The sequence below is a fragment of the Lemur catta genome, chromosome 10 (assembly GCF_020740605.2).
Source record: "Lemur catta isolate mLemCat1 chromosome 10, mLemCat1.pri, whole genome shotgun sequence".
Taxonomy (NCBI): Eukaryota; Metazoa; Chordata; class Mammalia; order Primates; family Lemuridae; genus Lemur; species Lemur catta.
Window position 1 is genome coordinate 34,881,362 of NC_059137.1, and position 27,993 is coordinate 34,909,354.

The window sequence follows — 27,993 nt, forward strand, 5'->3', positions numbered from 1 at the left end:
GTCCCAGCTACTGGGGAGGCTGAGGCAGGAGGATCACTTGAGCCCAAGAGTTTGAGGTTACTGTGAGCTAGGCTGATGCCACGGCACTCTAGCCTGGGCAACAGAGTGAGACTCTGTCTCAAAAAAAAAAAGAAAGAAAGAAAAAAAAGAAAATAGTTGGAGATTTGTGTGTGTGTGTGTGTGTGTGTGTACGCACGCATGCATGTGAGAAAAAGAGTTTGTTTGAATACGTAATGTAAAATAGTAAAGAGCCATAGCAAATTTGAGTTTTGTAAACTCTTGAAATGGAGTTATTGAAAGAAATGGGGACAATATTAATTCTCTACCAACAGTAGGAATTTTGCTCCTAAGTGAATGGCATTCCTGCAGCCAGTGCAATATTTAAAAAAAAAAAACTGCTTTATCATTGCCCTTTATAATTTTTCTCTGATGTAAGGTAGCATTATAATTGATAGTGTGTTCAATAATTTACAGATGTGCAAACTTGGGCCTGCATTTGGAATGAAGAACAAGTACAGGAATTGGGACTTTTTTTTAGTAGGAGGCTGAGGGCTGTTTTTAAAAATGAGAGGGTTGTTCCATCAAAGAAAGTAATTACTCCAAAAAGCAGAAAAAGATAAGTGTTTAGAAAGCTAAGAAGGAAGAATCCTTGTTGAATTCACTACCAGCTACGGTTAGTTGGGTACTGGAAATGTGTAAGCAGAATCTGAACATGGATATGCTGTAGCAGGGATTACCACCATAGGATAAAGTTTCTGTCATTGTCTTTTCCCTAGTACTAGAAAACCACTTGAATACAAGTACTGTCTCACATTTTTCTGTCCTACATAATACCTTTATCATAATATCATAATACCACATAACATCACAGAAGGGGCTGAATAAACAACTGCTGAATTGAAGGGGGAAAAATGTTGACTTTCTGGATACAACTTATTGTCCAGGCCTCAGAAAAATACTCCCAAATATGAAGCAAAGTCTTCATATTCACAAATATTTATTCAGTGACTACAGTGGGACAGGCAACGTGGTAGATGAGGAATAAATACAGCAGAGAAGAATTCAGGCATGGTCTCTATCCTTTAAGAGGCTTACAATCTAGCAGGGGAGTCAGTCAGATATTACATGATTTTATCACTATTACTTCATTATATTATACCATATAAACTGTTGTGAGAGTCAAATACAGGTAGCTGTGAGAACATGGAACAGGGGAGCCTTGACCTATTTGGTTGGGGAGGAAGCAGGAAGGGCTCCCTCAGGAAGAGACACATAAAGTAAGGTTTGGCCGAATAGGAATTGGCCAGATAAAGAGTGAGGAGTCTTTGAAAAAGTGTTAAAGCAAATGTGCTGAGGAAGAAAGACCAGTGTGACCAAAGTGTTTTGTGCACAGAAGAACAAGAAACTTTTAGTCCTTTCAGAAACTTTTTCATTGTAGTCTCATACTTTAGTCTTAAGAGATCCCATTCTGACATCTGCTGGCTAGTATATATATTGCAGTTCCAAATTCCGCTACACAAGGACAACCTTTAGTAATCTATTGTTTTGAAAGCTACAGTAATAAATTTGAAATAAAATACAAGGTCTTTCCCTGCTTCTTATTGTGGACATCATCCAAGAGCGAGTTTTCCCTAGATGTTACTTACGTGTTACTTGTGTGCATTCAGTATTACATAAATGCTGTGATGCTAATTGCCTGCTTTAGTACAAGATCTCAAAAACATGAGAATCATGTATGTAAAAGTTGAATATACTTGTTACAGAGATGTAAAAACTTTACAAAATTATTTATGTACTTTGGTGGGGCTTTTTTTTTTTTTTTGGTTTTTGGGTTTTTTTGAGACAGGATCTTGCTCTGTTGTCCATGGTAGAGTGCATTGGCGTGATCATAGCTCACTACAGGGTCTAACTTCCTGGGCTCAAGCTGTCCTCCTGCCTCACCCTCCCCAAAGTGCTAGAATTACAGGCACAAGCCACCACACCTGGCTAATTTTTGTGGTTTGTTTTGGTTTTTTTTTTTGTAGAGATGGGGTCTTGCTTTTGCCCAGGCTGGCACTTTGTCTTTTAAACACAATATATGATGAAATATTTTCAGAGTTATGAAACATGTTCATAAATTGTTTGATTCAGAAATAAAACAGCTGCTTTCAGTCCAGCAATCATTCTATTCAGGCTAAAGATCTACTTTAAGCATGTTTAATGTTTCCATCTTTTTCTCAGTCACATTAGTAATTAGTAGTAGTATAGTTGACCCTTGAACAACATGTATTTGAACTGCCCAGGTTCACTTACACACGGACATTTTTTTAATAAATATATTGGGAAATTGGAGATTTATAACAATTTGAAAAAACCTGCTACTGCAGATGAACTGAGTAGCCTGGGAATACTGAAAAAATTAAGAAAAAGGTATGTCATGAATACATAAAATATATGTAGATACTAGTCTGTTTTATCATTTACTACCATAAAATATACATAAATCTATTATAAAAAGTTAAATTGGCCAGGTGCAGTGGCTCGTGCCTGTAGTCTCAGCTATTTGGGAGGCTGAGGTGGGAGGATCACTTGAGGCCAGGAGTTAGAGGCTGCGATGAGCTATGATCGTGTCTCTGTACTCCAGCCTGGGTGACAGAGCAAGACCCCATCTCTGTAAATAAGTAAGTAAATAAATAAAAACTTCAAATTAGCTGGGCACTGCAGTGTGTGTCTGTAGTTCCAGCTACTCATGAAGCTGAGGTGGGAGGATGGCTTGAGCCCAGGAGTTTGAGAGCAGCCTGGGCAACAGAGCCAGAGGCCTATCTCTTAAAAAAAATAAGATTTAGGCCAGGCAAGGTGGCTCACGCCTGTAATCCTAGTACTCTGGGAGGCTAAAATGGGAGGATGTCTTGAGCTCAGGAGTTCAAGACCAGCCTGAGTAAGAGCGAGACCCTGTTTCTACCAAAAATAGAAAAAATCAGCTGGGCGTGGTGGCATGTGCCTGTAGTCCCAACTATTCAGGAGGATCACTTGAGCCCAGGAGTTTGAGGTTACAGTGAGGCACAATGATGCCACTGCATTCTATGCAGGGCAACAGAGTGAAACACTTGTCTCAAAAAAAAAAAAAAAAAATTTATGCACACACAGACCATATGTGGCACCAATCACAGTCGAGAGAAATGTAAATAAAGATGCAGTATTAAATCATAACTGCATAAAATTCACATACTGTGCTGCTGAAATAATTTTGTAGCCACCTTCTGTTGCTATTGCAGTGAGCTCCAGTGTTACAACTATCTGCTTAAAATGCCACGTGACCCTAATCTCTGAGCGAGCAGTTGCTCTCTCTAGTAAATTGTGTATGGCAGTAAAAAGTGATCTCAGTTCTCAAGTATTTTTCATCATATTTAGTGCAATACTGTAAACCTTGAATAACACCATGGGACCCAAATGAAGTGCCACTAGTGATGTTGGAAGTGCTCCCAAGAAGCAGAGAAAAGTGACAACATTACAAGAAAAAGTCAAATTGCTTGATATGTGCCTTAGGTTGAGGTCTGCAACTGCTGGCTGCCTACCATTTCGGACAGATGAGCCATACAGTATTGTAAATGTATTTTCCTTATGATTTTCTTAACATTTTCTTTTCTCTAGCTTATTTTAAGAATATATAATACATATAACACAAAATAAATGTTAATAGATTGTTTATATTATCCATAAGGCTTCCAGGCAAGAGTAGGCCATTAGTAGTTAAGTTTTGGGGGAGTCAAAGGTTATATACAGATTTTTGACTGCACATGGGATCAGCACCTCTAGCTCCCACCTTGTTCAAGTGTCAAATGTATTTTCATTTTCCACTTATGTATAGCTATAGAGACCAACAATGCAAAAAAAATTTTTTAATTACATAAACAAATGTACAAAGATACTGCTACATTTGAAACAATGTTCTCCTGGCAGCTGCCTCACCATGCAGTTGCTTGAAATGTTCATTAATCAGCTTATAATTTAAACTATAAATTTGTTGAACAAAGAGTGATTTAGGGACATCAATATATAATGTAAACATTGTGGGTTGTTGGGAAGTGGCAGTCTGTCTATATGAAAAGAGCACTAGAATTAGGATTTCAAAGTCCTGGATTACAGCTTCAGCTCTGCTATTTATTATGTAACTATGTGAGTCATATTTTTTAGTTGTAAGTACCAAAATTCAATTTGGCAGATTTAAGAAGAAAACTGTTTCATTGAAAGGATAATAGAGACTTCAGCATCACTAGGTGGCCTAGAGAATCAGGTTTAAAGAATAGGCAACTGGAACATCACCCTTTGTCACTGGGTCACACCAGAGAACTGATGGAGTGAGAACACTACCTCTGCTGAACATTAGGTGCCACCACTTAATTTGCCAAGGCCATATGCACAGCACCCAGATCCTGCCACTGTCATGTCAGCTGGTGTTGGCTCTAAGAACCTAACTTTCTGCACTTGCAAAGATCACCAAAGAAAATTATTCCAGAGACTTCATTGTGTCTCTGGCTCTCAATTCAAAGTCTGAGGAGTTTTTTATTTGTAGCATTGGAGTCACATGGAGAAGCAGAGAAAATACCTGGAATTTCCACCTCTATGGTGACAGGCATGCTCTGCTTCTCAACAAGCTCCTACATGGGGAATTCCCACACGTAGAAAGGGAGTTCAGATCCTGGGCAGCCAAAAAGGATGGCACGTCCACTATGTTGACCCTGAACAAATCACTCTGCCTGAGCCTGATTTTTCTATAAAGCAAAGTAAATAAAGCTCACATGGCTGAGGAGATGGTGTATGTTCACTTATTCATTTGATAGTAAATACTAACTACTTGCCAGGGTGCAAAGATAAGCAAGTCCATTCTCTAATGGAGGAGAAAAATCAACTATTTTGAATTTCTAGCTATTTGGAAAGCAAGTGGTAGGATAGAGGCATGAAAAAGAGAGATGAGGGCAGAAAGAAGGGAAGGCTCAACTGTAGTTTGCAAATGATACTCTCATATTTAAGTAATTATATATTTAAAATTTCCCACATGGCACGTGATGCTTGCACCACTAATAGGGAAGACAGACAGTATGCTTTTGTAGAAGGCTGCTGTTAAACACTTGTGAGAATCAACTGTTCTATAGAAATACCAAAACAAACAATAATGTTGGCTGGCACAAATCCAGAAACTCAGGCTTTTAATTGTTTATTAACAGTCATACCTAGACTGCCATTTCATACATAGGATACTTTTGAAAGGATTAAGCATGGCATAGCTTTACCAGTCAATAAGATAAATCATCAAGCTCATTGTGCGAGACTACCCCTGTTCTGATCTGACCTAAGTCAGCGGTGTTTCTATAATATCTGGCTACTGTGTGTACAGCTTTGTGCCTTAAATTGTTGGCTGTAGGTTTAGGTATTTTGTTTGTCCATTTATAAAACAGAACAACTTCATGATAACTTAGGCCTCACCCATAACCATACCAAATTCATCATATGGTAATAATAGATGGAATACATTTTCATGGAATACATTCTGTAGAACCAGGAACTGACAGAGGTCATTGTCCCCTCAGGGGTTAGTTATCTCAAACTTCAAACTGGTGTACTTATTTCTTTTATCACGGTATTCTTGATAAGTTAGATTTCTGTAGCTGACATTTTTTCTAAAATCCACAGGTCTGTATCCAACAGCTTTGTTTTAATCACTCTACTTGGATGGCACAGGCATCTGAATTTCTCAATTTTTTAATTAATACATAATTATACATGTTTATGGGGTACATGTGATATTTTGAAACATGCATACAATGTATAATGATCAAATCAGGGTATTTAGGATATCCATCACTTCAAACATTTATCATTTCTTTGTGTTGGGAACATTTAAAATCTAGCTATTTGGAAATATATAACACAATCAGCTGTTAACTGTAGTCACCATACTGTGCTGTTGAACACTAGAACTTTCTTCTATCTGTGTTTATACCCATTAACCAACCTGTCTTCATCCCCTTCCCAGCCACTAGTAACTATCATTCTACTCACTACCTCCATGTGATCAACTTTTTTAGCTCCAACATATGAGTGAAAATACATGATATTTGTCTTTTTGTACCTGGCTTACATAATGACCTCCAGTTCTATCCATGTTGCTACAAGTGACAGAATTTCATTTTTTATGGTTGAATAGTATTCCATTGTGTATCTATGCCACATTTTCTTTATTCATTCATCCACTGATGAATACTTAGGTTGATTTCATATCTTAGCTATTGTGAATAGTGCTGCAATAAACATGGGGGTTTGTCTGTCTCCATTTTAGGACTGCTTGAAAAAATGAGGATGCAGGTATACCGTTGATACACTTATTTCCTTTCCTGTGGATAAATATCCAGTAATGGGATTGCTTGGTCTTACAGTAGTTCTATTTTTAGTTTTTTGAGAAACCTCCACACTGTTTTCCGTAACTGCTGTATCATTTACATTCCCACCAACAGTAAGAGTTCCCTTTTTTCCACATCCTCACCAGCATTTGTTAGAGTTTTTTTTTTTTTATAATAGCCATTCTAACTGGCGTGTCAAATTTAACAAGTCCAAAATTGGGTTCTTGATCTCTCCCCACCTCAAAATATTTGCACCTTAAAATAGTTACCATTTCAATAAATAGCACCTCATGGGCCCCATTAATAGGTTAATCAAGAAGACTGGGAATCCCCCTAATTTCCTGGCCTAGCTTGACTCCACTTCAAAAATGTATCTCAAATCCATTTCTGTGCATCTTTACAACCATTATTCCAGTCCAATCCTTATTAAACAATCTCTGCTTCCACTCTTAACTCTTGTGTATTCTCCACATAGTAGATGACATACTGTTTTAAAAGGTCTCAAATCCTGCACTCCTTCAAGGCTTCCTTTTAAACACAACTTTAAAATCCTTACCATGGCCTAAGAGCTGCATGATCTGGCCCCTACCCACCTCTCTGACCTCATTGATAGTTCTCCCCTTAACTCAAAAAGCCTCAAACTGGATATTTTCCATCTCCCCAAACAGCAATCTTTTCTCCTCCACCCCACCAGGCCCAAGAGCTTTCACAGGGGCTCCCTACCCCTGTTTCACTTGGCTATCTCTATCTTCCTCTGAGAAATCTTCCCTGACCAGCCTCCCTTGTACCCTAATTTTAAATTAGGGTTCCTTCCGTACATTTACCGTAATTTTAAATGTATATTGATTTGAATGCTGTTTGATCAATGTCTACCTTCTCCACTAGAGAATTATTTTTAGAACGGGAAGCATATTGACATTGTTCACTTTTGTGCCTGTAATAAAAACAGCAGCAGCAATAACTAACACACAGCATTTACTAGGTGGCAAGCATTCTAAGCTCTATACATACAACTAATTTAATATATACTCCCAGTATACAGCCAGAGGTCAGTTTATTCAGTGAGTGAACCCAGCCCCTTTGTGCACATCTACAGAGAGCGCACCCCTCCGGAAGCGGCTCATTACACTGCTAGATAACTCTGGTACTTGGAGGAATGTTCTTTATGCTATGTTGGCCCTAGCATGCCTCCCTGCTATTTCCACCCACTGATTCTATTTCTGCTCTTCTGGGACCACGCGACCCAAGCCTCAATTGCCCTTGCCCAAGCTCACCTTTGCCGTACCCGAAGACCTGCCCGCCCCCTTCGCGTCTCCCTTCCTCTGCCCTCTCGGTCCCCTCCCCGCAAAAATTCCTTTTCCGCGCCGGAGGTCTGGACGCGCGGCCCGGGCCCGCCCGCCGCTCCCGGCATCCCCGGCCTCGTGCGTCACGTGACGGCGGCGTGTGCCCCCGGGCGGAGCTCGCGGCGCGCGCCGCGGTCCGACGGGCTGCGCCGCGGCTCCAGTGGCGGGGGCGGCGGGCAGCTGCCGGGGCACTGGCGGCCGCGGGCCGGACGCCGCGGTGAGCGAGCGCCCGGGAGCGCGCCCTGCGAGGTAAGCGGCCGGGCCGCGGAGGCTGCGGGCGAACTTACTGCTCCCGCGTCCCAGGGATTCCCGGGTCCCGGAGCGGGGGGCGGCCGGGGGACGGGGCTCGGCGCCCCGGGCTGCCTCTCCGGGACTCCGGGCGTGTCACCAGACGACTGACCCTGGAGGCGCCGCTCGGGCTGCTCGCGGCTCCGCGTTCCCCGGGCACCCGGAGGCTCAGCCGCGCCAAAGACCTGTGACTTGGTTTCCCCTTTCGTAAAACTACCGGGCCAGGAGAGTGCATCTCCGGGGTTCTCTCCGGCCCCGAGGTTTTGCGAGTGTGTAAGTGAAGTCGAAGAGGAAGAAGCCGACTTTTGGGATGGAAAGAGCTTTCACCTAGGAACGCGGGAGCAAGTCCGGGGCCGGGCACCTCCTGTGTCTTTATTTTGTGCAAATCGCAATCCTCTTGGAGACCGGATTTCTCCATCTTTAAACAAAAAGTGATAACCCTTGCCCTGCCTCCCTCTTTAGGACTACAGTGAAGAACCAAGGGGAAAGCCATTTGGAGAGCCAGAACCCTGGAGTTGGGCAGCCCTGGGTTCAAGTCCTAGTTCTGCCACTTACTGGCTGTGTGACCTTGAGCCAAGTCGATACCTCACCTATTCAAAGGAGATAATAATAGTACTTAGCTCATAGGTTGCTGTGATGATTAAGTGAAAAGGGCTTAGCACGGTGTCCGGCGCAGAAGGCTCAATAGATAGTGCTGTTAATATCAACATTATTAAATTAGTAAACTAGAGAGTACTTCACCTAAGGGATTTTTATTAAAATCACATTTCAGTTTCTTTATTTTTAGTCCTAAAAATAGTGCCGTTTTGGTTTGTAGGACCCTTTTCCCGCTATGGGCCCCCTTTGCCTTCTCTGTTACAATTGGCATGTGAACCTGTTGTTCCTACCAAATGAGTCAGGCTTGATGGGAACATTAATTTACTTGAGCAGATGGGTATCAGATTCCCTGTAAGGGGAAAGAAAAGTGCCAGGCATGTGCTGCCACCAAAAAAAGCACAGTAGGGTGATTGACTGTCAGAGCTGGAGGATGCCCGGGAAACCATCTAATCCAGCTGTCTCCTTTTGCAAATAGAGAAACTAGACTCAGAAAGAGGACAGGACTTGGATTTTGCTCAGGACCCAGAAGAGTGTTGGCATTGGGTAGTGGAGAGAATGGACCTTTTACCAAGCACTGCGCATTCCCTAAATTCTAATTCTTAATTAACCCAACAAGTATTTATGAAACGTTGTGCTTGTACACCTACTAGGAGCTGGAGATAGGGCTGTGAACAAGACAGACCCTGTCCCCAAGGGGCTTTTTCCATTGCTAGCTATGTTAGTTTGAGGTTATATATGTATTTATATATGTATATATATCTTCCTCTGCTAGTTCTCAGTACATTTTATAATAAGTTCCAGCTCCCAGTGAACTTGCCTCATAGCAGCTGGCCCCAGGGGACAGAAGCACACAGAGAGGCCTGAATTGTTTCATGATCCCTCCCAGCAGTTCCAGAGCCCTTGTTGAAACCTGATGATATTTTGGAGACTGGAGAAAATGCTGCTTTGTCAGGGTTTTCAGGAAAGGATTTCCTTCTGGCCTGGAACACTTGGATTTCTTTGTCTTTCTGGTTTCAGGCCTCTTATTGTTTTTAGATTTCTAAAAAGAGCTGCCTTCACCACAGTGCCTTCATTTCGGTTTCCATGGTTATCAGGGGAATTGTATTTTTTTGATAGCACAAGTAGCTGTTAAGCAATAAGTGGTCAAGCAGTCACCAGTTCACTATGGGTTTCTGTTTTCTGATTTTTTTTCAGTTGCAGTGCAGTCTTGCTATCCCTTCCTTCCCCTCTTTTTCTCTTTCCTTGAATAAACATGCATTGGTGGCAGGGCCAAGAGGAGTGGGAGTAAGTAGAAACAGATAAAAACATATATAGACCCTGGCCTCAGGGATTTCAGAATCTTTGAGGGGATAAAACTGAGGGCTTTACCACATGTAAGGGGCAAATCAGTGGGGGATGTGATAAAGGTGTAGGTGGGGAGTCAGCAAGAGCTCACAAATGTGGGAGGGATAATGTGCGGGCAACCAAGAAGACATGACATGCTTTTCAAGCAAGATGTGAAAGAAGCAAGTTCCTTGTACGTGCTTCAGTCACATGGTAATAATAGATGGTACAAGAAGCATTTTGTTCCTTCAGTTTGCCCTAATGAATGAACCTTCTCTTCTTGAGTCACCTATCATGGGCTTTGTTTGGAAGGTCTACTAATTTCTCATTACCCTCTTTCTGTTAGCTTAGTGATTGTTAGTTTCCCACTCATCTAAAATATTTAATATTGTATGTGTAAAGGTGAGAGGCATTTAAGATTTTGTCTGTTTCAGTTTAGATGTTTAACCTGTATGTCCCATTTCACAAGTTGGGTTCAAATGCAGTCACATATTTCTTTATTTTTTCCAAGAAAACCCCCAAGTCTTCTAATGCCCTTATTAGTGAGAGAATTCCAATGTTTCCCTCTTCTAAGCCCCTTTGGGGCTTCCACAGGAAAAAGGGGTCATTCTTACTGTCACTCTCCAGACGAGAGAACTGCAGTGTCTGAGCAGTCCACCCACGTTGTTATTTCTGACACAGCTGTATGGTATCACTATTGAAGAACTGTCCTGCACGGTCCAAGGATGTGTGGTCACTGCTGCTCAACGCCCTTATTGGACCAGATCCCTGCCAGCATGATCCCATGCTTGGATTCCAAGGTTAGAACTTTTTTAGTTTATGCTCACGTGCTTAGCCATTCTCCCCTAAGCACCTCACTCTGGGCCTTGTGTTGAGCCTGTCACCCAGGCTGGGTTCCCCTAGTGTCCTGGGGAGTTCCCTCTTACGGCATATGGGGCTCTTTCCTGCTAGCAAACTTGAGATTTCCCTATTTCCAAACCTTTTATCAGGTTTTGGGGCTTAGTCCCTTCTCCTCTTCCTAACACAAGTCCCTTTGGCAAGTTGGTTCCACATCCTCTCCAGGGTTTTGCCTAGCAAGGATTCTCAGACATGGCAGCCTTCAGTAAGATACCTATCCCTTGTACTTTGGGTGCATACTCACTTTTATTTTCCATATGTAAGAGGGGTCCTTGGGTAACTGGGCAAAGCATAGATCTGTTCCCAGGAGACTGTCTCCCCACCTGTAGTCCTAAGAGAAGTTAGGTATTCTTTTAGGGATTGGGGGGGGGGGCAAAGTTGTTAATTTAAAAATGAAGGATTTCAGTTCTCTCAGTTTTTCTAAGAATCAAACAATAATCAGTATATTTATTTCATTGTCTTTGTTTTAAACTTTTTCTAATATGAAATAATATAACAAATATCCATGCAGAAAAAAACACAAATATATAGTTTAACAAATAATTGTAAGGGAAATACACATGTAATCACTGCCCTATCAAGAAATGGAACATTGCCAATACTCAGTACCTCCTTCCAAATCCTAACCTCCTCCTGCAGAAGAAACCACTGTCTTGACTTTTGTGATAAGCATTTATTTGCTTTTCTTTGTGGTTATATCACCTATATTTGCATCTTAACTTATTTTTAAAATTCATCCATATAGAATCTTTATGTTTTGCTTCTTTTGCTCAACTTGTTTGTGAGATACATCCATGTGATCACCTCACTTATTTTCATTGCTAACAGCATTTCAGGGTATAAATATGTCACAATAGATTTATTCATCCTATAGTTGATGAATACTTAAGTTGCTTAAAGTTTGACTACAAACTACCTTAGACAATTTTTTTTTTTTTTGAAACAGAGTTTCACTCTGTTGCCCAGGTTAGAGTGCCATGATGTCAGCCTAGCTCACAGCAACCTCAAAGTCCTGGGCTCAAGTGATCCTCCTGCCTCAGCCTCCCAAGTAGCTGGGACTACAGGCACGTGCCACCACACCTGGCTGATTTTTTCTGTTTTTAGTAGAGATGGGGTCTCACTCTTGCTCAGACTGGTCTTGAACTCCTGAGCTCAAGTGATCTTCTGGCCTTGGCTTCCCAGAGTGCTAGTATTACAGGTGTGAGCCACCACACCCAGCCAACCTTAGACATTTTCTGTAGTGTATGTGAACAAGTTTCTTCAGGTTATAGATGTTGTGGAATTGCTTTGCTAGATAATGCCAGTTTTCTAAGTGATTGTACCAATTTACTTTTCTACCAGCAGTATATGAGAGTTCCAGTTTCATATCCTTGCAAATACTTGATTTTGTCAGTTTTAATTTTTTAACTGTTCTTGTGGGTGTGTCATGATATCTGTGGTTTTATTTGCTTTCCTTGGTTACTGCTGATCTCGAGCACTTTTTGTATTGATCAGTTGGATGGCCTCTTTTGTGAACTGCCTTTTCAAGTTTTTGCCTTTTTTCAATTTTTCTCATTGATTTTGTGTAGCTCTTTATATATTTTAGTTAGTGTTACCCTGTCAGTTATACATATTAAAAATGTCTTGTACTTTGTGCCTTTCTTTTCACCCTTTAAAATGGTGATGTCTTAGATCCTATCTGTAGAAGCAGAGCATGAAATGAGGATTCCTGTTCAAGTGATATATTGGGGAAAGTGCTCAGGAAGAGGAAAATGAAGGAAGCAGGATGTGGGGAGGAATAGAAGAGAGGAACAGCCAGGTGAGGTGGCAGTTCTCTGGAGAAAGGGACTTCTGTGAGTTATTATGAGCTGACCTATCTGGGGGATGGGTGTGCCAGCCAGCAAAGAGGATCTGGGTGGAATAACAGTAGTATTCTCTGCAGTCCACCTCTTGCACTGTTCAGATACACTTGCTGCTTATGTCAAGTTCACTCTATCCAGGTACAGCTTCTCCAGGATTCTGATTGGTCATGATTTCTGGGAAAACTTTCAAGAGGAAGGTTAATGAGACAAACCACAATCCCTGCTGCCACAGTTGGTCTAGAGGTCTAATAATACCAGTTATGTTCTTCCTCCACTTTGCTTTTTTTTTAAATTTTTTAAGAGAGGCAGTGTTTCTTCAGCTAGTCTCAAGCTCCTGGGCTCCAGCGATTCCCCCTGCCTCAGCCTCCCAAGTAGCTGGGACTGCAGGCACACCACACCGGCTCACAATCCATTTTAGTTTCCCCTCCTTTGTTCCTTGAATGTTTGATAGAACTCAGTGATGAAGCCACTTTGGCTTGGAGGTTTGTTTTCTTTGTGATGTTATTTTTGACCACAGATTAAATGTCTTTAATGGCTTTAGGACTATTTATTTTTTAAATTTCTTTTTAACTTAGTTTTAGTAAGTAATATTTTTCTAGGAAGTTGTCCCTTCTAAGGTTTTATATTTATATAGAGTTGTTTATAATATTCTCATTAGCATTTTACTGTCTACAACATCTATGGAGATATCCTCGTTTTTATTCCAATTTCACTTTGATGTGTTCTCCTCTTTTTTCCTTTAGTTTCGGTAGTTTCTTTTCAAAGCACCAGCTTTTATCTTTATTAATAATCTTTGTAGTAAGTTTTCTATTTCATTAAGTTCTGCGCTTTTATTTATTTTTCTCTTCTACTTTCCTTGGTTTTGTTTTGTTCTTTTTCTAACTTCTTGAAATGGATGTTTAGTTCATTAATTTTTCTCCTTTTTATATTTACTCTTTCCGTTTAAGGCTATACCTTTTTCTCCAAATACTGTTTCTGCAGGAGCTCACAAGTTTTGACATGTAGTATTTTTAATTTAACACCTATAAGAACAATTGAAAAATTAAAACTGACAAAGTTAAGTATTTGCAAAGATGTGAAGCAACTGGAACTCTTGTATACTGCTGGTAGAAAAGTAAATCAGTACCATTCCATTGTAATTTTTCCTTTGACCAATAGGAGTATAAGAAATGTGTCTTGTAATTTCCAAACACATGAGTATTTTCTAATTATCTTTTATTAATGGATTGTGGTCAGTTATCTTGTTCTATATAATTTTAATCCTTTGAAATTTGTTGATACTTCTGTTAGAGTTCTGTTTATGGTCAGATTTTATAAATGTTGCATTTGTGCTCAAAAGTAATATGTATTCTACAGTTATTGGATTCAATGTTCTATGTAATGTCATTAGATCAAGTTTATTAATCATGTTCAGATCTTCTTTACTTTTACTGGGTTTTTTTTTGCCTAGTCTAGCAGTTATAGAGAAAGGTGTTAATATCCAACTATGATTATGAATTTGTCTTAATTTTTGTTTTATATTGTTGAGCTCATATTATCAAGTGCATACAAATATAAAGTAGTTATATCTTATTGGTGATCAGTCATTATGAAGTTGCCCTTTTTATCTCTAGCAAATGTTTTTTGTTTGCCTTGCACTTTATTTTACCTGATAGTATAGCTATACCATCTTCTTTTTGTTAATTTATGCAGGAAATATCTGTTTCCATGCTTTTAGTTTCATTTTTTCTGTATCTTTGTGTTTTAGATATGTCTCTGATAAACAATGTAATTGGGGTTTTTTTTTTAATACCCTGACTCTTTATCTTTTAACTAGAATGTTTAGTCCGTTTTCATTAATGTCACCACTGAGGTATTTGGGTTTAAGTCTGCCTTCTTATTTTATGCTTTCAATATATTTGTCCTGCTAGTTCTCCATTTTATTTTAGCTTTCTTTCCTTCTTTTGGGTTATTTTTAATCATTTGCTTTTTTTCCTTCAAATTTGGATATTATATACTTCCTCTTCTTATTTTTGTAAGTTTTTATAAATTTTCACTTTCTCTTCTAATGGTTGCCCTAGAGATTTTAATTTAACCAAAGTTGATAGGTTAAAGTTATAGATGATAAATATCCTTACTCTTAGTTCAGAGACCTTAGACCACTTGAACTCCATTTATCTTCCTCCCACCTAGTGTGGTAGACTAGTTGTAAATACAGCATGTTAGCTTTGATTAGTCATTTAGGGGCCTACTGAGGGAAGAGGAAAGAGCGCAGAGTTTACTTGACAAAATTATATATTTGTCAGTACTCTTTTGGTTATAAGTGATCAGCTTTAGACTATCTGAACTTTAAAAACAAAATCCGTTAAATCCATTGTCTTTTTTTTTTTTTTTGAGACAGAGCCTTGCTCTGTTGCGCAGGCTGAAGTGCAGTGGCATGATAATAGCTCGCTTTAGCCGCCAACTCTTAGCCTCAAGCAATCCCCCTGCCTCAGCCTCTCTAGTAGCTGGGATTACAGGCCCAAGCCATCCCACCCATCAGAAAAATCTGTTGTCTTTAAAAAGAAAGTAAGTCTCTCTGTTCCTCTCCCTTTCATCTATTTCAGTCTCTTACCTTGCTCTTCTCAATTTGGCTTCATCCCCAGATGAACTCTCTGAGCTGTCCCATTGCTGTCAAGGGTGCTGGGATATTCTGCCTGTCCACTTTGGGTCAAGTGTCCATCCTGTGAGGTGGAGGGCTCAAGCACTATCAGTGGCAGCTCCACCAGGAATAAATGGAGTAGGAGCAGAGTTCCTCTGAGGAGCCAGGGAGGGGAGGGGTGCTGGGCAGACAAAAGGTATAGCTGGCACAGTCCACTACATTGAGTAATGTCTGGAAAGTGCTGCAAAGAAGAGGGTTAGGGAGGTTGCAGTTGGAATCCATTCAGTTAATCTATACTAGAAAAAGACGGGGAGGACATCACCCGTTCATGATCCCAGTGACAGGGAAGGAAGAGTTTGGTCAAAGAATTCCATCACTCACCAACCACTGGCACTTTGGTGTTGTCAGCCGGGGACATCTCGGTTGTCCATAGCAGCAGAGGTGAGGGAGCTGACTAGTATGTGCTCAGCATGTCAGCCCCAGTGCTTACTATTCCTATATCCCTTTCCAAGAGAAACTTCTATATCCACAACTCCTGTTCACGTAGGGGCAGCCCTAGATAGCCATGTTTTCTCTCATAAAATCTCTCCCAGGACCTGTGATGTGACCCAGTGGGGGGAGAAAGGTGCATGTTCTCTCTCAGAAATGTGAACTGGGAACTGCAGAAGGACATTTAGCTACAGAGATGGAAGCTGAAATGGTACAGAGAAGCCATGAGGTGATGTTAGGCCTTTGAGGAGTCCTGGCAAGCTGATGCTATGAGGAAGCAGAAGCAATGAGGTGGAGAAAAGTTTGTGTAGATTCTAGGTATGAGGAGAAAGGAGAGGCCCATGCAGAGTGAGACCTGTGAGGAGTGAAGACACATGGACTCCAATTGCTGAGGGCTCAGCACTACTGTGGATCCAGACCTTTGCTTCTAGACTCTGGAGGGCTCAGCTCTACTGTGGTCCTATTCCTGAATGTCCTTAAGATCCTGCCATCCTTAATCGTCCATGTATACCCTTATGATAAGCCTCCCTTGTTTGCACTTGCAATGAAGAGACTAGAACAGATGTTCACAGCTTGGGGACAGTGCCCACATGGGTGAATTTCTCTTGTGCCAGTGCTGTTCTCATCATCCTGTTCTGAATAACAAAACTTAACACTCTTTGCCATTGGGTGGTCCGGAGCTCCAAACTGCGTTGGCTCAGTTACAGTAAAGAATCCTCTGTAGCCACTACTTGGCCTGGTAGCAAGGGTCTGCACTGTGGGCTGGGGGCGGGGGCAGCAGGCGGTGAGCTCTACTCCCTCTCTAGTCTCTATTCCCTACCTCACAACAAGAAATCCTCATTTAAATCACTGGCTATAGTCAATTCTTTTCTAGGATGTGGATAGGTTTGGTTTAATGTGATAGAAAAGAAAGAGAAAGGCATTTAGGGAAAGGAAAGAGTCATAGGAGAGAGGGACTTCATCACCACTTGTGTGTTTGCTGTGTGCCAGGCGCAGGGTTAACTGCTTTCCATCCACTCTGTCATCCTCGCAACAACTCCCTAGGGTAGTATTATCCCCATTTTTATAGATGAGGAAGCTGAGACTGAGAATGGTCTGACTCCACTGAATGTGTAATTTCATATGTAAAGTAACAATGACTTTAAAGAAGAATGGCTGGGAAGCAGTTTGCGGCTGAGTGGGAGGCAGGAGGTAGTGGAAAAGGGACCCTAATCAAGTGGTTTCCTCTGCAGACCAAGCTGCCTGGGGGAGTGGCCATGGCATCTGGGTTGGTGGGGTCCCGTTCAGCTCGGAACTTATTCCTTGTTGCTGCTGCTGACCAAGGGTTCTGCTGCCCAGTAGAGGTGCCCTTGATTTTCATAGATTCTGGCTTGAGGTTCTCAATCTTTGGGCCAGGCTTCCTAACGGAGTACTGCCTTGTCACGTCCAACTCACACACTTTGTGATACTCATGCATAACAACTGCAGTATTAAATCCACTCTTATTTCATGAGCTCTGAGTTTATATACGTGTGATAGGGAGACCAGAAGGTCCTGTATCATCACTTCACAAATTAGGAACCCCGGTCTCCAAGAAGGGAACCAGGAAGCAGGCTGTGATAGGGGAGAGGCTTTGGGCTCAGTCCAGGTTAGGCACCCCAGCTGTGCTGCTTACTAAGCAAGTAAAAAACAGTAACTGTTTACTCCTGGAGGTTGGGGATGAGAATACTCAGTTTTGGGTTGTTGTAAGTGCTCATCGAGATGACATATAAAAAGCACCTGGCATGTAGTAAACCCTCAAAAATACCCTTCCCTTGCCCCTCAAGAATTAATACCCAGTGATTTTGTGTGAGAGTCGGGACCAAAACCCAGGTCTTGGGATCCTTCCCCCTCCTGCTCTCCTAAGTGAACCAGCATGAACAGGCATTGAAAGAGCGAGGGAGGCTCCTTATGGCTCCAAACCCACTCGGAAAGCGCCATCAGAACACAGCATTCTGGTTTCTGTCATCACACGTCAAAGCTGAAAATAAGAAACAGCTGGTTGTTTCTTGGGCTGACGTGAGCTGAGGTTTGAAGAAATGATGAAAAGCCCAGCTGAGATTTTTGTCATCTTCAAAGTTTTAAGTTTTTTCTCATTTCCAATAGTGTACGTATGTGTGTAGATACAGGTGTGTGCACAGGGAGGGCTCTTTGTGCTTTATAATGTTTTGCTTTCTGTTACTTGAGAATAGTTTCAAACTGAAATTGGTGTAACTAGAGAAATTTACTTTGAAAAAAGATTTTAAATCCTTAACCCATTACAGCTGCTCAGTCAATATAGTTTGTGGTTATTTACACTGGTGCTTTGTGTGCTTCCTAATGTTGGAGGGCAGAGCTCTTTTTTCCCTTTGTCGGTACTAAATAGAGTTCTTAGCTGCGCTAGATCCTTTTTCCCCGCCTTAATTTTTATTTAAAAACTAAATTCCTGCCACTTTGATTCTAATATAGCCTTCCTTAGATAGAAAGCAAGTGTGTTTCCTTCATTATATAAACATGGGACATGAAAGAGGAGTTGAATCACCTGCTCTTGAGATTAGCCAGTGAGGGAGAGGCAGAGCCCAAACAAGAATGTGAAGCCTGTAGGGTCCCTTTGTCAAGTCATTTCAGCAAGGGGTAGGGCCTTTTGTGCTGGGACTCAAGGCAGCTCCCCACTGCCCCCAAAATTAACTAGAAGCCTTTTGCCCTTGGCTAAGGGTGTTCCATGGGAACTAATCCAGGTGGCCTTTCTCAGTGACCCCTGCAGGCTCCCAGAGCTGCAGCCAGACTGCACTTCTTACTCTGTCCTAAGCCAGGCTGGCCATTTCCCACCGTGGGACTTTTGCTGACACTGTTCCCTCTGTCTGCAGTCCCCTTTCTTCTATCTGGATGCCCCAAGCCTACCCTTATCTTAGAGTCTAGCTCTGATGCCAACTCTTCCATGAAGCTTGGCTTAGTGGTTAAAAACACAGTCTTCAGGGTCAGGCCTGACTTCAGTAGCTCTGTTCTCTCCAACAGAGTGATATGGGGCCAGTCAACTGTCACAAATTCTCTCAGGCTTAGTTTCTTCATCTGTAAAACCAAGACAATATTACTTTCAATCAGTGCTTCTCAAACTTACAGCGCACGTAAGTTCCCTGGTGATCTTGTTAAAATGGCAATTCTGATCCAGGAGGTGGCAGGGTGGTGTTCAAGATCTGATATTTCTAACAAGCTCCTAGGTCCTGGGAACACATTTTGAGTTGCAAGGCTTTGTAGAGATCTTGAGAGAATAAAATGAAATAATGCATGCAATGCACTTAATATTGTACCCTTCAAATCGTAGTACTTAGTAAATGGTGGCTGCTGCTGTTTTGTTGCCTTCTATTATATTGGCTGATTTCCCTGACTGGAGGTCACATTTTTTTTTCTTTAAACAAAGTCTCCCTGCCCTCCCCTTCCCCCGCCCCCCTTTCTTGGCACTAAGCATTTTTCCCTTTGTATTGTGGTTTTTGTTTTGGGCGATTTTTAGTAGACATACCTTTGTCTCCCACCAGACTTGAGAGTAGGGTCTTTATCTAATTCCCCCTGACTCCCTCAAGGTGCTTACCATGGGATATTTTTAATTGTATTTATTTTTTTCTTCAAGAGATGGAATCTTGTTATGTTGCTCAGGCTAGACTCGAACTCCTGGGAACTCAAACTCCTGGGCTCAAATGATCCTCCTGCCTCAGTCTCCCAAGCATCTGGACCATCGTGCCCACCTACCACATGGTCTTATACACAGCAAGGGTTGAATACATACTTGAGTTTTATTTACTTCGTTTTTATTCCACAGGGATCTGTATGGCAGTAGGGAGTATAGCTAATGATTTGGATAGTCTCAGTTATGCTAGGGTTGCTGCTCAACCAGGTTCATTTGCTCACTGCCCAAGAGGAAACCAGTATACCAAGACAGCAGGGTTTGCTCTAGAGAAAGAGGTTTTTTTGTTTTGTTTTGTGACACAGAGTCTCGCTGTGTCGCCCAGGCTAGCGTGCTGTGGCGTTAGCCTAGCTCACAGCAACCTCAAACTCCTGGGCTTAAGTGATCCTCCTGCCTCAGCCTCCCAAGTAGCTGAGACTACAGGCGCGTGCCACCATGCCTGGCTAATTTTTCCATTATTATTAGAGATGGGGTCTCGCTCTTGCTCAGGCTGGTCTTGAACTCCTGAGCTCAAGTGGTCCTCCCACCTTGGCCTCCCAGAGTCCTAGGGTTACAGGCATAAGCCACCACGCTGGGCCAAGAAAGAGTTTTTAATTCTGTATAGCACTAAGCAGGGAGAGGGGAGGAATTTCCCAAATCCACCTCCCCAAGAATTTGGGAGACCAGTTTTTTAAAGGCAGTTTGGCATAGGCAATTGAGTTTGCTAATTGGCTGGGTTCAGGGCAGAACCATAGGGTTATAGAAATTGTTGTCTTTGCTGACCAGGTTCTTGGGAGGGGGGTCACAAGACCAGTTGAGTCAGTTTCTCGGTATGGGCCACTGGTCTGGGTGGCTCAGCCGTTCCACTGGAACGTGTGGGACGTGGAAGATATCTCAGAAACTACCCTTAGGTTTCAAAAAGGTGATGTTATCTGTGGAGAAAGCTAAGAATCTTTATGACCACCAGCTATGTGGCTCCAGGGTGGCAATTATAGAGAAGCAAACAGGGGACAGTGGCTAATTATTATCATTATTTTTAGCTAGGCCTGTGCCTTATTTTAAGCTAGGCCCTTACCACAGTTCTTGCCTTGGAACGCTTTATCAATTTGTGAAGCCAGTATACTAGGTAATGATGATTATTCGTTTATCCAGTATGTGTTTATTAAGCACCTACTATGGGGCCAGGCATGTTCTAGACATAATACAAAGCAGTGACACAAAGTTTCTGCCCTTAGGAACTTACATTTTCCTCAGAGAGATGGACAGTAAATAAAGAAACACATACTCTAAATAAAATCACAAGCTCCTTGAGGGCAGAGGATGTATTTAATTCACCCCAGTGAGTGGGTGTTCACAGTGGGTGTTGAGGCTGTCTGTCAGCTGGCCGCTCTGGGCCTGCATGGGCTGTTTCAGCCTTCACAGGGTTCATCCCTGTGGTGTGACTCAGTACTTCCTCATGTCCTCATTGCCCACCCCACAAACCCACTCACACAAAAACATAAGTGAGCTGTGTAGATGTTACTAGAGATCTTAGCAGGGAGCCAAACACCCACAGTAAACAACTTAAAAGTCTGTATTAGAAATCTCCAGAGTCCCTTTTGAACACTGTCAATACCAAGGGTTTCCCTTGCTGACCCTTCCACACCCAGCTCCAAGTGCAGGTCCTTTATGAATACTTGTATTCCTGGCCCCATCGTGCTTGCCCTTCAGGATGCTCGGCCCTTGGAGCCCACTCTTCTCAGAAGCAGCCAGAGTATAGACAGAGAACAAAACAAAGCAACAGCTTTCATTCTGGGGCCTGACACGGGTAGCGTTCTGCACAGTTTTCTAAAAGTGTTCACTCCCACTTTCTCCTCTGCGAGTCGTTTTCCATTTCATACCTTTTAGATGTTAGACTGGCCAAGAACTTGTTCATCAGACCTCTTCTCTCTCTCCACCCTGGCATTAGTGATCTCATCCCATGCTGTGGCTTTAAATGTCATTCAGGTCTCTGTCCAAATGTCACTTCCTCAGAGACCTTCCTTGACAACCCTGTCTAAAATAGCACATGCATACACATGCACACACGCACAACCCTTAGCCTGCTTTGTATTTCTTCATGGCATGTATGTTAATATCTCTTTATTATCTGTCTCTGAAGGTAGGGAATTTGTCTTGTTCACAGCTTTTCAGTACTTGGAACAGTGCCTGGCACATAGGCTATCAATGAGTATTTGTTGAGTATATGATTTTTTTCTTTGGAAATTCTCAAAATCTTCACAAGGTGTAGCAGGACAGCGTCGTTGGCCTCAGTTTAGAGGTGAGGGAATAGGCTCAGAGAAGGTCAAGGGCTTGCCTCAAGTCGCAGAGCTAGGAAGCAGTAGAGCCTGCTTGTTGGGAGCCCAGTGTTACGAGACTCGCCTCCCAAGAGGGTGGCCTCTGCCTCTTCCACTGATACTGGGGACACCAGGTGGGCCAGAGGCATGTGGATACCTCCAGTGGGAGGTAGGGAGGGTGCCCAAGAGAGTTCTCACACTCTCGGGAACACATAAAAAATGGAACAATGTGGGGCCCACCTTAGGACCTGTTCCCTCCATCCCAGACAGGTCCCCACCATTGCTTTTCCAGTTCTTTACAGGCATCACACTCCAGGTGCACAGCCCCTGGGGGACATTCGCTACTTGTAATTCCGCACTTAGAGGCCCCAGTGGCAAAAAGGAAGGGCAAACTTGAATACATTAAAAAAAAAAAAAATGTTGTTACCTGGTTATAGAAATCCCTGTTGCTGCATGGATCTCTGCGGATTAGTGTAAAGATACAGTAAATAAAGCCAAATGGAACCGTAAGGAATGTAACATTTGAATAAAAGGAAATCCTCAGCTGAGCTCAGAGGAGGATCCTGAGGGGAGAATTGTTGGCCTCATGCTAGGTTCAGACTCCTGAAATTGAGGACACAGACAAGTTTGGGGGAAGATAAGTGCTGAAGGGTGGAGACAAACCTGCTGGGAAATGCCCCTTCTCCTGAGCGACCAGCTACTAGACCATTTGCTTCCTACTGCACGGGCTTCTTTGAACTCCAAGAAAACTGACTGTTCCATCTAACATACCTCTCCTGGATGGATGTCCTTAAAATATAGCTCTGATTGGGCCACTCCCTTTCTGAGAGACCCATAACGGAGGACAGGCTTCTAAGTCTAGCATGCAGGCATTCAGAATCTTTACCAATCATGCAACATGTCTAAGAGGGTAGAGCTCCAGTGGCTTCAGGGGGCAGAACTGAAACCAGCTGAGGAAGAAACTAGGAGCTCGATGCCGGCTGGGTTTGGGGGAGAATGTTAAAGTCGATCTCAAGGTGTCTAGGGGCTTCATAATAGTGCCCTTTAGAGTTTCACATGCTGTATCAGTCAGAAATGGCTAGGTTCCAGCCTGAGCAAGAGCGAGACCCTGTCTCTACTAAAAAAGAATAGAAAGAAATTATCTGGCCAACTGAAATATATATGTGGAAAAAAATTAGCCGGGCATGGTGGCGCATGTCTGTAGTCCCAGCTACTCGGGAGGCTGAGGCAGGAGGATCGCTTAAACCCAGGAGTTTGAGGTTGCTGTGAGCTAGGCTGACGCCACAGCACTCACTCTAGCCCGGGCAACAGAGCGAGACTCTGTCTCAAAAAAAAAAAAAAAGAAAAGAAAAAATGGCTAGGTTATGCTTTAGTAACAAACAAGCCCCAAGTTCTTAGTGCCTTAACACAGAACAAAATTTCTTTTTCATGCATGTTCATTTTGGCTTGGCTGGAGTCTGTTTACCTAATCTCTCAAAGATCCAGGCTACCAGAGTAGCCATCATCTCAAATGTTACCTGCCAGCTGCTGTGCCAGAGAGAAAAGAAAGCTTTGGATAATCTTGCTTAGGCAGTTAAGTGCTGTGGTTGAGAAGTCACACATCTCTTCTACTCAAAACTCATTGACTAGTATCAGTTTTGTGGCCCCACCCAACTTCAGGAGGGACCAAAGAGTACAGTATCATGTGCCCAGAAGGAGGGAAACTTGGAAATAGTTGATGTAGAGCACTAATTACCAACACAATGTGTGTTAGGTCTTTTAATCAAAACAAACCTTTGGGGTTGTATAAAGATCCCTAATTTATGTGTGAGGAATTGGAGGCCCAGAAAGGTTAAGTGACTTGCTCAAGAGTCACCTACAATTTGATGTCAGGTTTTCTGACTTTGAGGTTATTGGGCTTTGTATGATACAGGGAGAGCCACTTCACTGAAAGGGTTGAAGCTGAGAAGGAGAGCCATTTATTAAAGACGCTGCAACACAGTGTGGGTGGGAGCCCTTTTTATCACAGTCACCAGGGAGCTTGTTAAAAATGCACATAATTGGCTCCACTCCAGAGATTTTGATTCTGGATGTCTGACATGGAGCTAAGAACAGTCCCCAGGTAGATAATCAAGAGCCCTGTTTGAAGAACCACTGCTATGGGAAGTCCTGCCAAGTCTGGTTTAAAGATTTCTTTCCTCCTGAGCTCTATAAGCTGCAATAGTGCTTAATTCTTTCTATCCCATGTTGTTCCTAGCTGTGAGAGCAAATGGTTGCCATCACCCAGAGGACAGGCGTCGCAATATCCCACTCCATAAGGGCTGTGTTTGCAAAACAAATGAACTGAGGAATAATGGGATTTTATTCTTTAATTCCTTATTCACAGTGGGACTTCAAGAGTTTCTCTGTAGGAATCTCTGTGTTGATGCAGCAATGTCTTGTGGAGGGGGGTCCTTGAAGCCATGTTGACATAATAAATTTACATAAGGTTAGAAAACATTAATTATTGACCTAAAAATTGAGGTGAGGGCATGTTGGGGATTCACTTCTGCTTATTTATTTACTTAGAAAACACTTACTAAGCATGTACTTGGTGCTAGATGTTCGATGGTGTCTTTGAGTTCTTGCTGTATTTTCCATAACTGAATTGTGGTGACCCAGTGTATTTCTTATTGATGGGCTGCTATGGTAACCATGGGAAACCCATCCCGGACAGACATTGGCAGTGCTGGGTGCTATGGGATGTCATATGGGGCACACACGGGTTGACTAGATTGAACACTGTAGTAGACTAGGTTCAAGTTGGCAGTGAGGCAAGATGCAGTTATCGGAATTGGCAGTTGTCATTTGGGTCTTTTTTATATTCCTCCTGAGAATTCGAATCACCACCATTAACAATAGGTCCCAGGGAGGACCCTAATGGACAGACCTGCGAAAGGCCATACGGGAGCTTCCTTACCTACAAGGTGGCATAGATTAGGTTCCCTTAGAGTAGCTGATTCTCTTTTGAAAAAGCTATCAGAGTATCCTTGAAGAATGAAAGACCATTGTATATAAGGCATCTCAGAAAGTATGCAGTATATGGTGCTCGCTGAAAGAACAGTGTACAGTTAGAGGAGCTAATAAATCAGAAAGTGGAATATGGGGACAAAGAGAATGAGGACTCTATGTAGATTGAAGCTCTTGGTAATGATCAAAAGAGATTCCTTTCAGATGCAGCAGCTGGTCCTGGTTCAGATGAGATCACCCTCTGGGAAGAAACATTTGGATAGTTGATAGTTTGCATACTTTCATACGGGAAATTATTACATTGGAGATAACGGTGTTCTTCCAGTGGTTTTATAGCTTTGGGTGTTTTGGTTGTTTTTTTTTTTTTTTTTTAAGAAATGGGGTCTCGCTCTGTCACCCAGGCTGGAGTACAGTGGTGCCATCATTGTAACCTCAAACTCCTGGCCTCAAGCGATCTTGCAGCCTTATCCTCCCAAGTAGCTGGGACTGTAGGCACATGCCACCACACCCAGCTAATTTTGTTATTTTTTTTGTAGAGACAGAGTCTCACTATGTTGCCCAGGCGGGTCTTGAACTCCTGGCCTCAAGTGATCCTCCTGCCTTAGCTTCTTGAAGTCCTGGGATTACAGGCATGAGCCACTGTACCTGGCCCCTTCTGGAGGTTTTAAATTGAAACAGCAAAATAATAAGGAAAAAATAAATGAAACAAGGACAGCAAGAAAAGTATTGTAAATGAGCTCCTCTTGATAGATAAAAAATTTAGAAAGATAAATGTGAACCGTGTGGGGGCATAGTATGATGGGGGCATCTGTTTCGTGGGAGGGAGACTATCTGAGCTAGTTGGCAGAAATGGAACATGTGAAGGGTTGAGGCTAGCTAGAAGAAATGTAATCTGTGAAGTCAGTGAATTCAGAGAACCATGTGGGGGTCACCAAGACCTTACAGAGAGGCAGCATTTTTTTTAATTCATAAGTGAGGTGAGCCAAGAACACAGTTGGAGGAGTTCAGCCTGAGGCGGAAGTGCACCTAATCCACTCAGAGGCGTCCTGGCTTGGAGCTCCTTCCTCAAGCCAATTACACTGTGGTGAGAAAAGGAACATTTGAATTAGGAAAAGAGTAATTAGAGGAGAGCCACCTAAGGCCTCCAGAAAGGCCTGGAGTAAAGTTTGGGATGGATCTAGAATGCAAAGATATGAAATTTTGAGGGAAAGAGTGAGTTATGTGAGAGTTCAATATAAAAGAGTTAATTTAAGCTGACCAGAGGTACTGCTGACCTGTTTCTTCTCCCAGTAACTGTGGTTAAACCAATTGTTAGTAATCAACACTTACTGGATTGGGATCATTGCCTGAAAGAACTGATAGCCTGGGAAAAAGTAGAATCCCACTCTCATAGTGCCTGGGACAAGTGGACCTGGGATATTGGAGTAATCTAGGTACCGTATAGCTAAGAATGTTCTCCTTGTCTTTTCTGTTCCCCTGAATAGTTGGAGCAGAGAAGGGAGTCAACACCAGGTATTGAGTCTTCAGAGGTAAAAGTACCCAGTCCCTACCCTAAAGAAACACGCAGTCTAGTGGAGGATATAGAAGTCCACTGAATAGGCTTAGAAACAATGACCAAGCCAGTAGAAATAAACATCTCTGATACTCAGATTGTGGTCTTGAAATATTACTATACTTCGGTTAAAGAAACCAGGACAGCCTGGCGCCGTGGCACACACCTGTAAGCCCAGTACTTTGGGAGACGGAGGCAAGGAGAATCACTTGAGGACAGGAGCTTGAGACCAGCCTGGACAATGTAATGAGACCCTGTCTCTACAAAAATAAAAAACTTAGCAGGGCATGGTGGTGTGCACCTATCGTACTAGCTATTCAGGAGGCTGAGGCAAGAGGCCCACTTGAGCCCAGCTGTATTGGCAGCTGTGTCCAGAGGCCTGATCAGACTCAGGTTTGACCCCTTTAGCAACACAAGTGGCACTATATCTTTTTATCATGAGCCACATTCCCTTAAAAAGGCTGCGAAAGTATAGCTAAAGAAGGAAGTGAGGAGCAGGAGACTTCAGGGTCACAGAAACCAGCATGAATAAAGTGGTGTCCATCTGAGGGAGTGTCAGATGTCAGGAGCCCAGACTTTTCTCCATAATACATAACAGTCCAGAGCCCAGCTGTTCGGCACTGCTGCCAAGGAGTTGGTGAAGTCTCACTGGGTGAACGAACATTATAGAAGAATCTATATACCTGGGTTCCAGTACTAACCTATAAAGTTAAAGCCACACCTGTCTTGAGGGAGCTTGGCATTTTTTCCAGACATACTCACACATTTTTGCTTCTAGCCTTCTTGGAGCTTAGATAACTGACAAGTATGATCAGCATTTTCATAAAATTGAGAGGAAAATCAAGGCCCTGGAGAGGTTAACAATTTGAGTAAGGCCAGTTGTGGAATCTACCCTGTTTCTCGTTCTAGTTTCTAGTTAGTTGTCTAGAGATGATAGGGTTTCAGACTTGGAAGTTACTCTAGATTATCTAACCTTCCACCTTTTTCTGTGCTTTTTTTCTATGTCTCTGATTCTTCTTCTCTCAATGTAGATCATCTGCTTCTGTCCTGTGTCTCTCCCCCCTTCCCCTCTATCCCCTCCCCACCACCTGGGGAAAAGGATCACCAGCAACTATTCCTGAGTTTATAGCTTAGGAAAGAAGCCATTCGTTCCCTGCCATTAAGGAAAAAAGCTAGCCTGATTCTAGAATCACAACTTACATTCTCCTGGAGAAAGTCTCAGTGGCCCAGTTGGAACCATCCGGAGTCCAACCAATTGCAAATAAGGGGTAGGGGAACCATTGTTCTGTACACGTGTCTGCAGGGATCCCTGCCTCTGTAATCATGTGGTATCAATCACTGTTGGGGGAAGGATATTTTCCAGAGAAAGCAAGGAGGCAGATGGCTGGACAGCCAGCCTTGCAGATGTTCGGGACACTAGGGTTACATCAGTAACCAGTGGCAGAGTCTGGACCAAAACCCACAGCATCTGACCCACGAGCAGTCTTTCCTGGGGCTGCCCCACCTGCGGAAACAGTAATGACTTGGTCTTGGAATGTGGAGAGACAGACGGGCACTCACTCCGTTCTTATTCCTATTGGTGTGAAGAGGTCTCTTCCCTGAGAGTGTAGGGGATCCGGAGCTCTAGGACTGTAACAGCCAAAGGTGGGTTCCTTCTGTATGATTCCAGATTTTCAGTTGCCAGTCACAGAAACCCTGCTTAAGCAAA

General features: G+C 42.6%; 1 protein-coding gene across 3 annotated transcripts in view; it reads left to right on the forward strand.

Moving 5' to 3' along the window:
- The first annotated feature begins 7,893 nt into the window (after positions 1-7,893).
- The window catches only part of FBXO10 (F-box protein 10), a 49,897-nt gene continuing 29,797 nt past the window's right edge, over positions 7,894-27,993 (forward strand). For 2 of the 3 annotated variants that reach the window (XM_045562467.1, XM_045562466.1), the window contains exons 1-2: positions 7,894-7,969; positions 10,610-10,728. In XM_045562467.1, coding sequence (XP_045418423.1) covers positions 10,654-10,728 — 75 coding nt within the window. In that variant the 5' untranslated portion in view covers positions 7,894-7,969; positions 10,610-10,653. The remainder of the gene's footprint in view (positions 7,970-10,609; positions 10,729-27,993) is intronic. The other variant, XM_045562468.1, reaches the window with a different exon arrangement.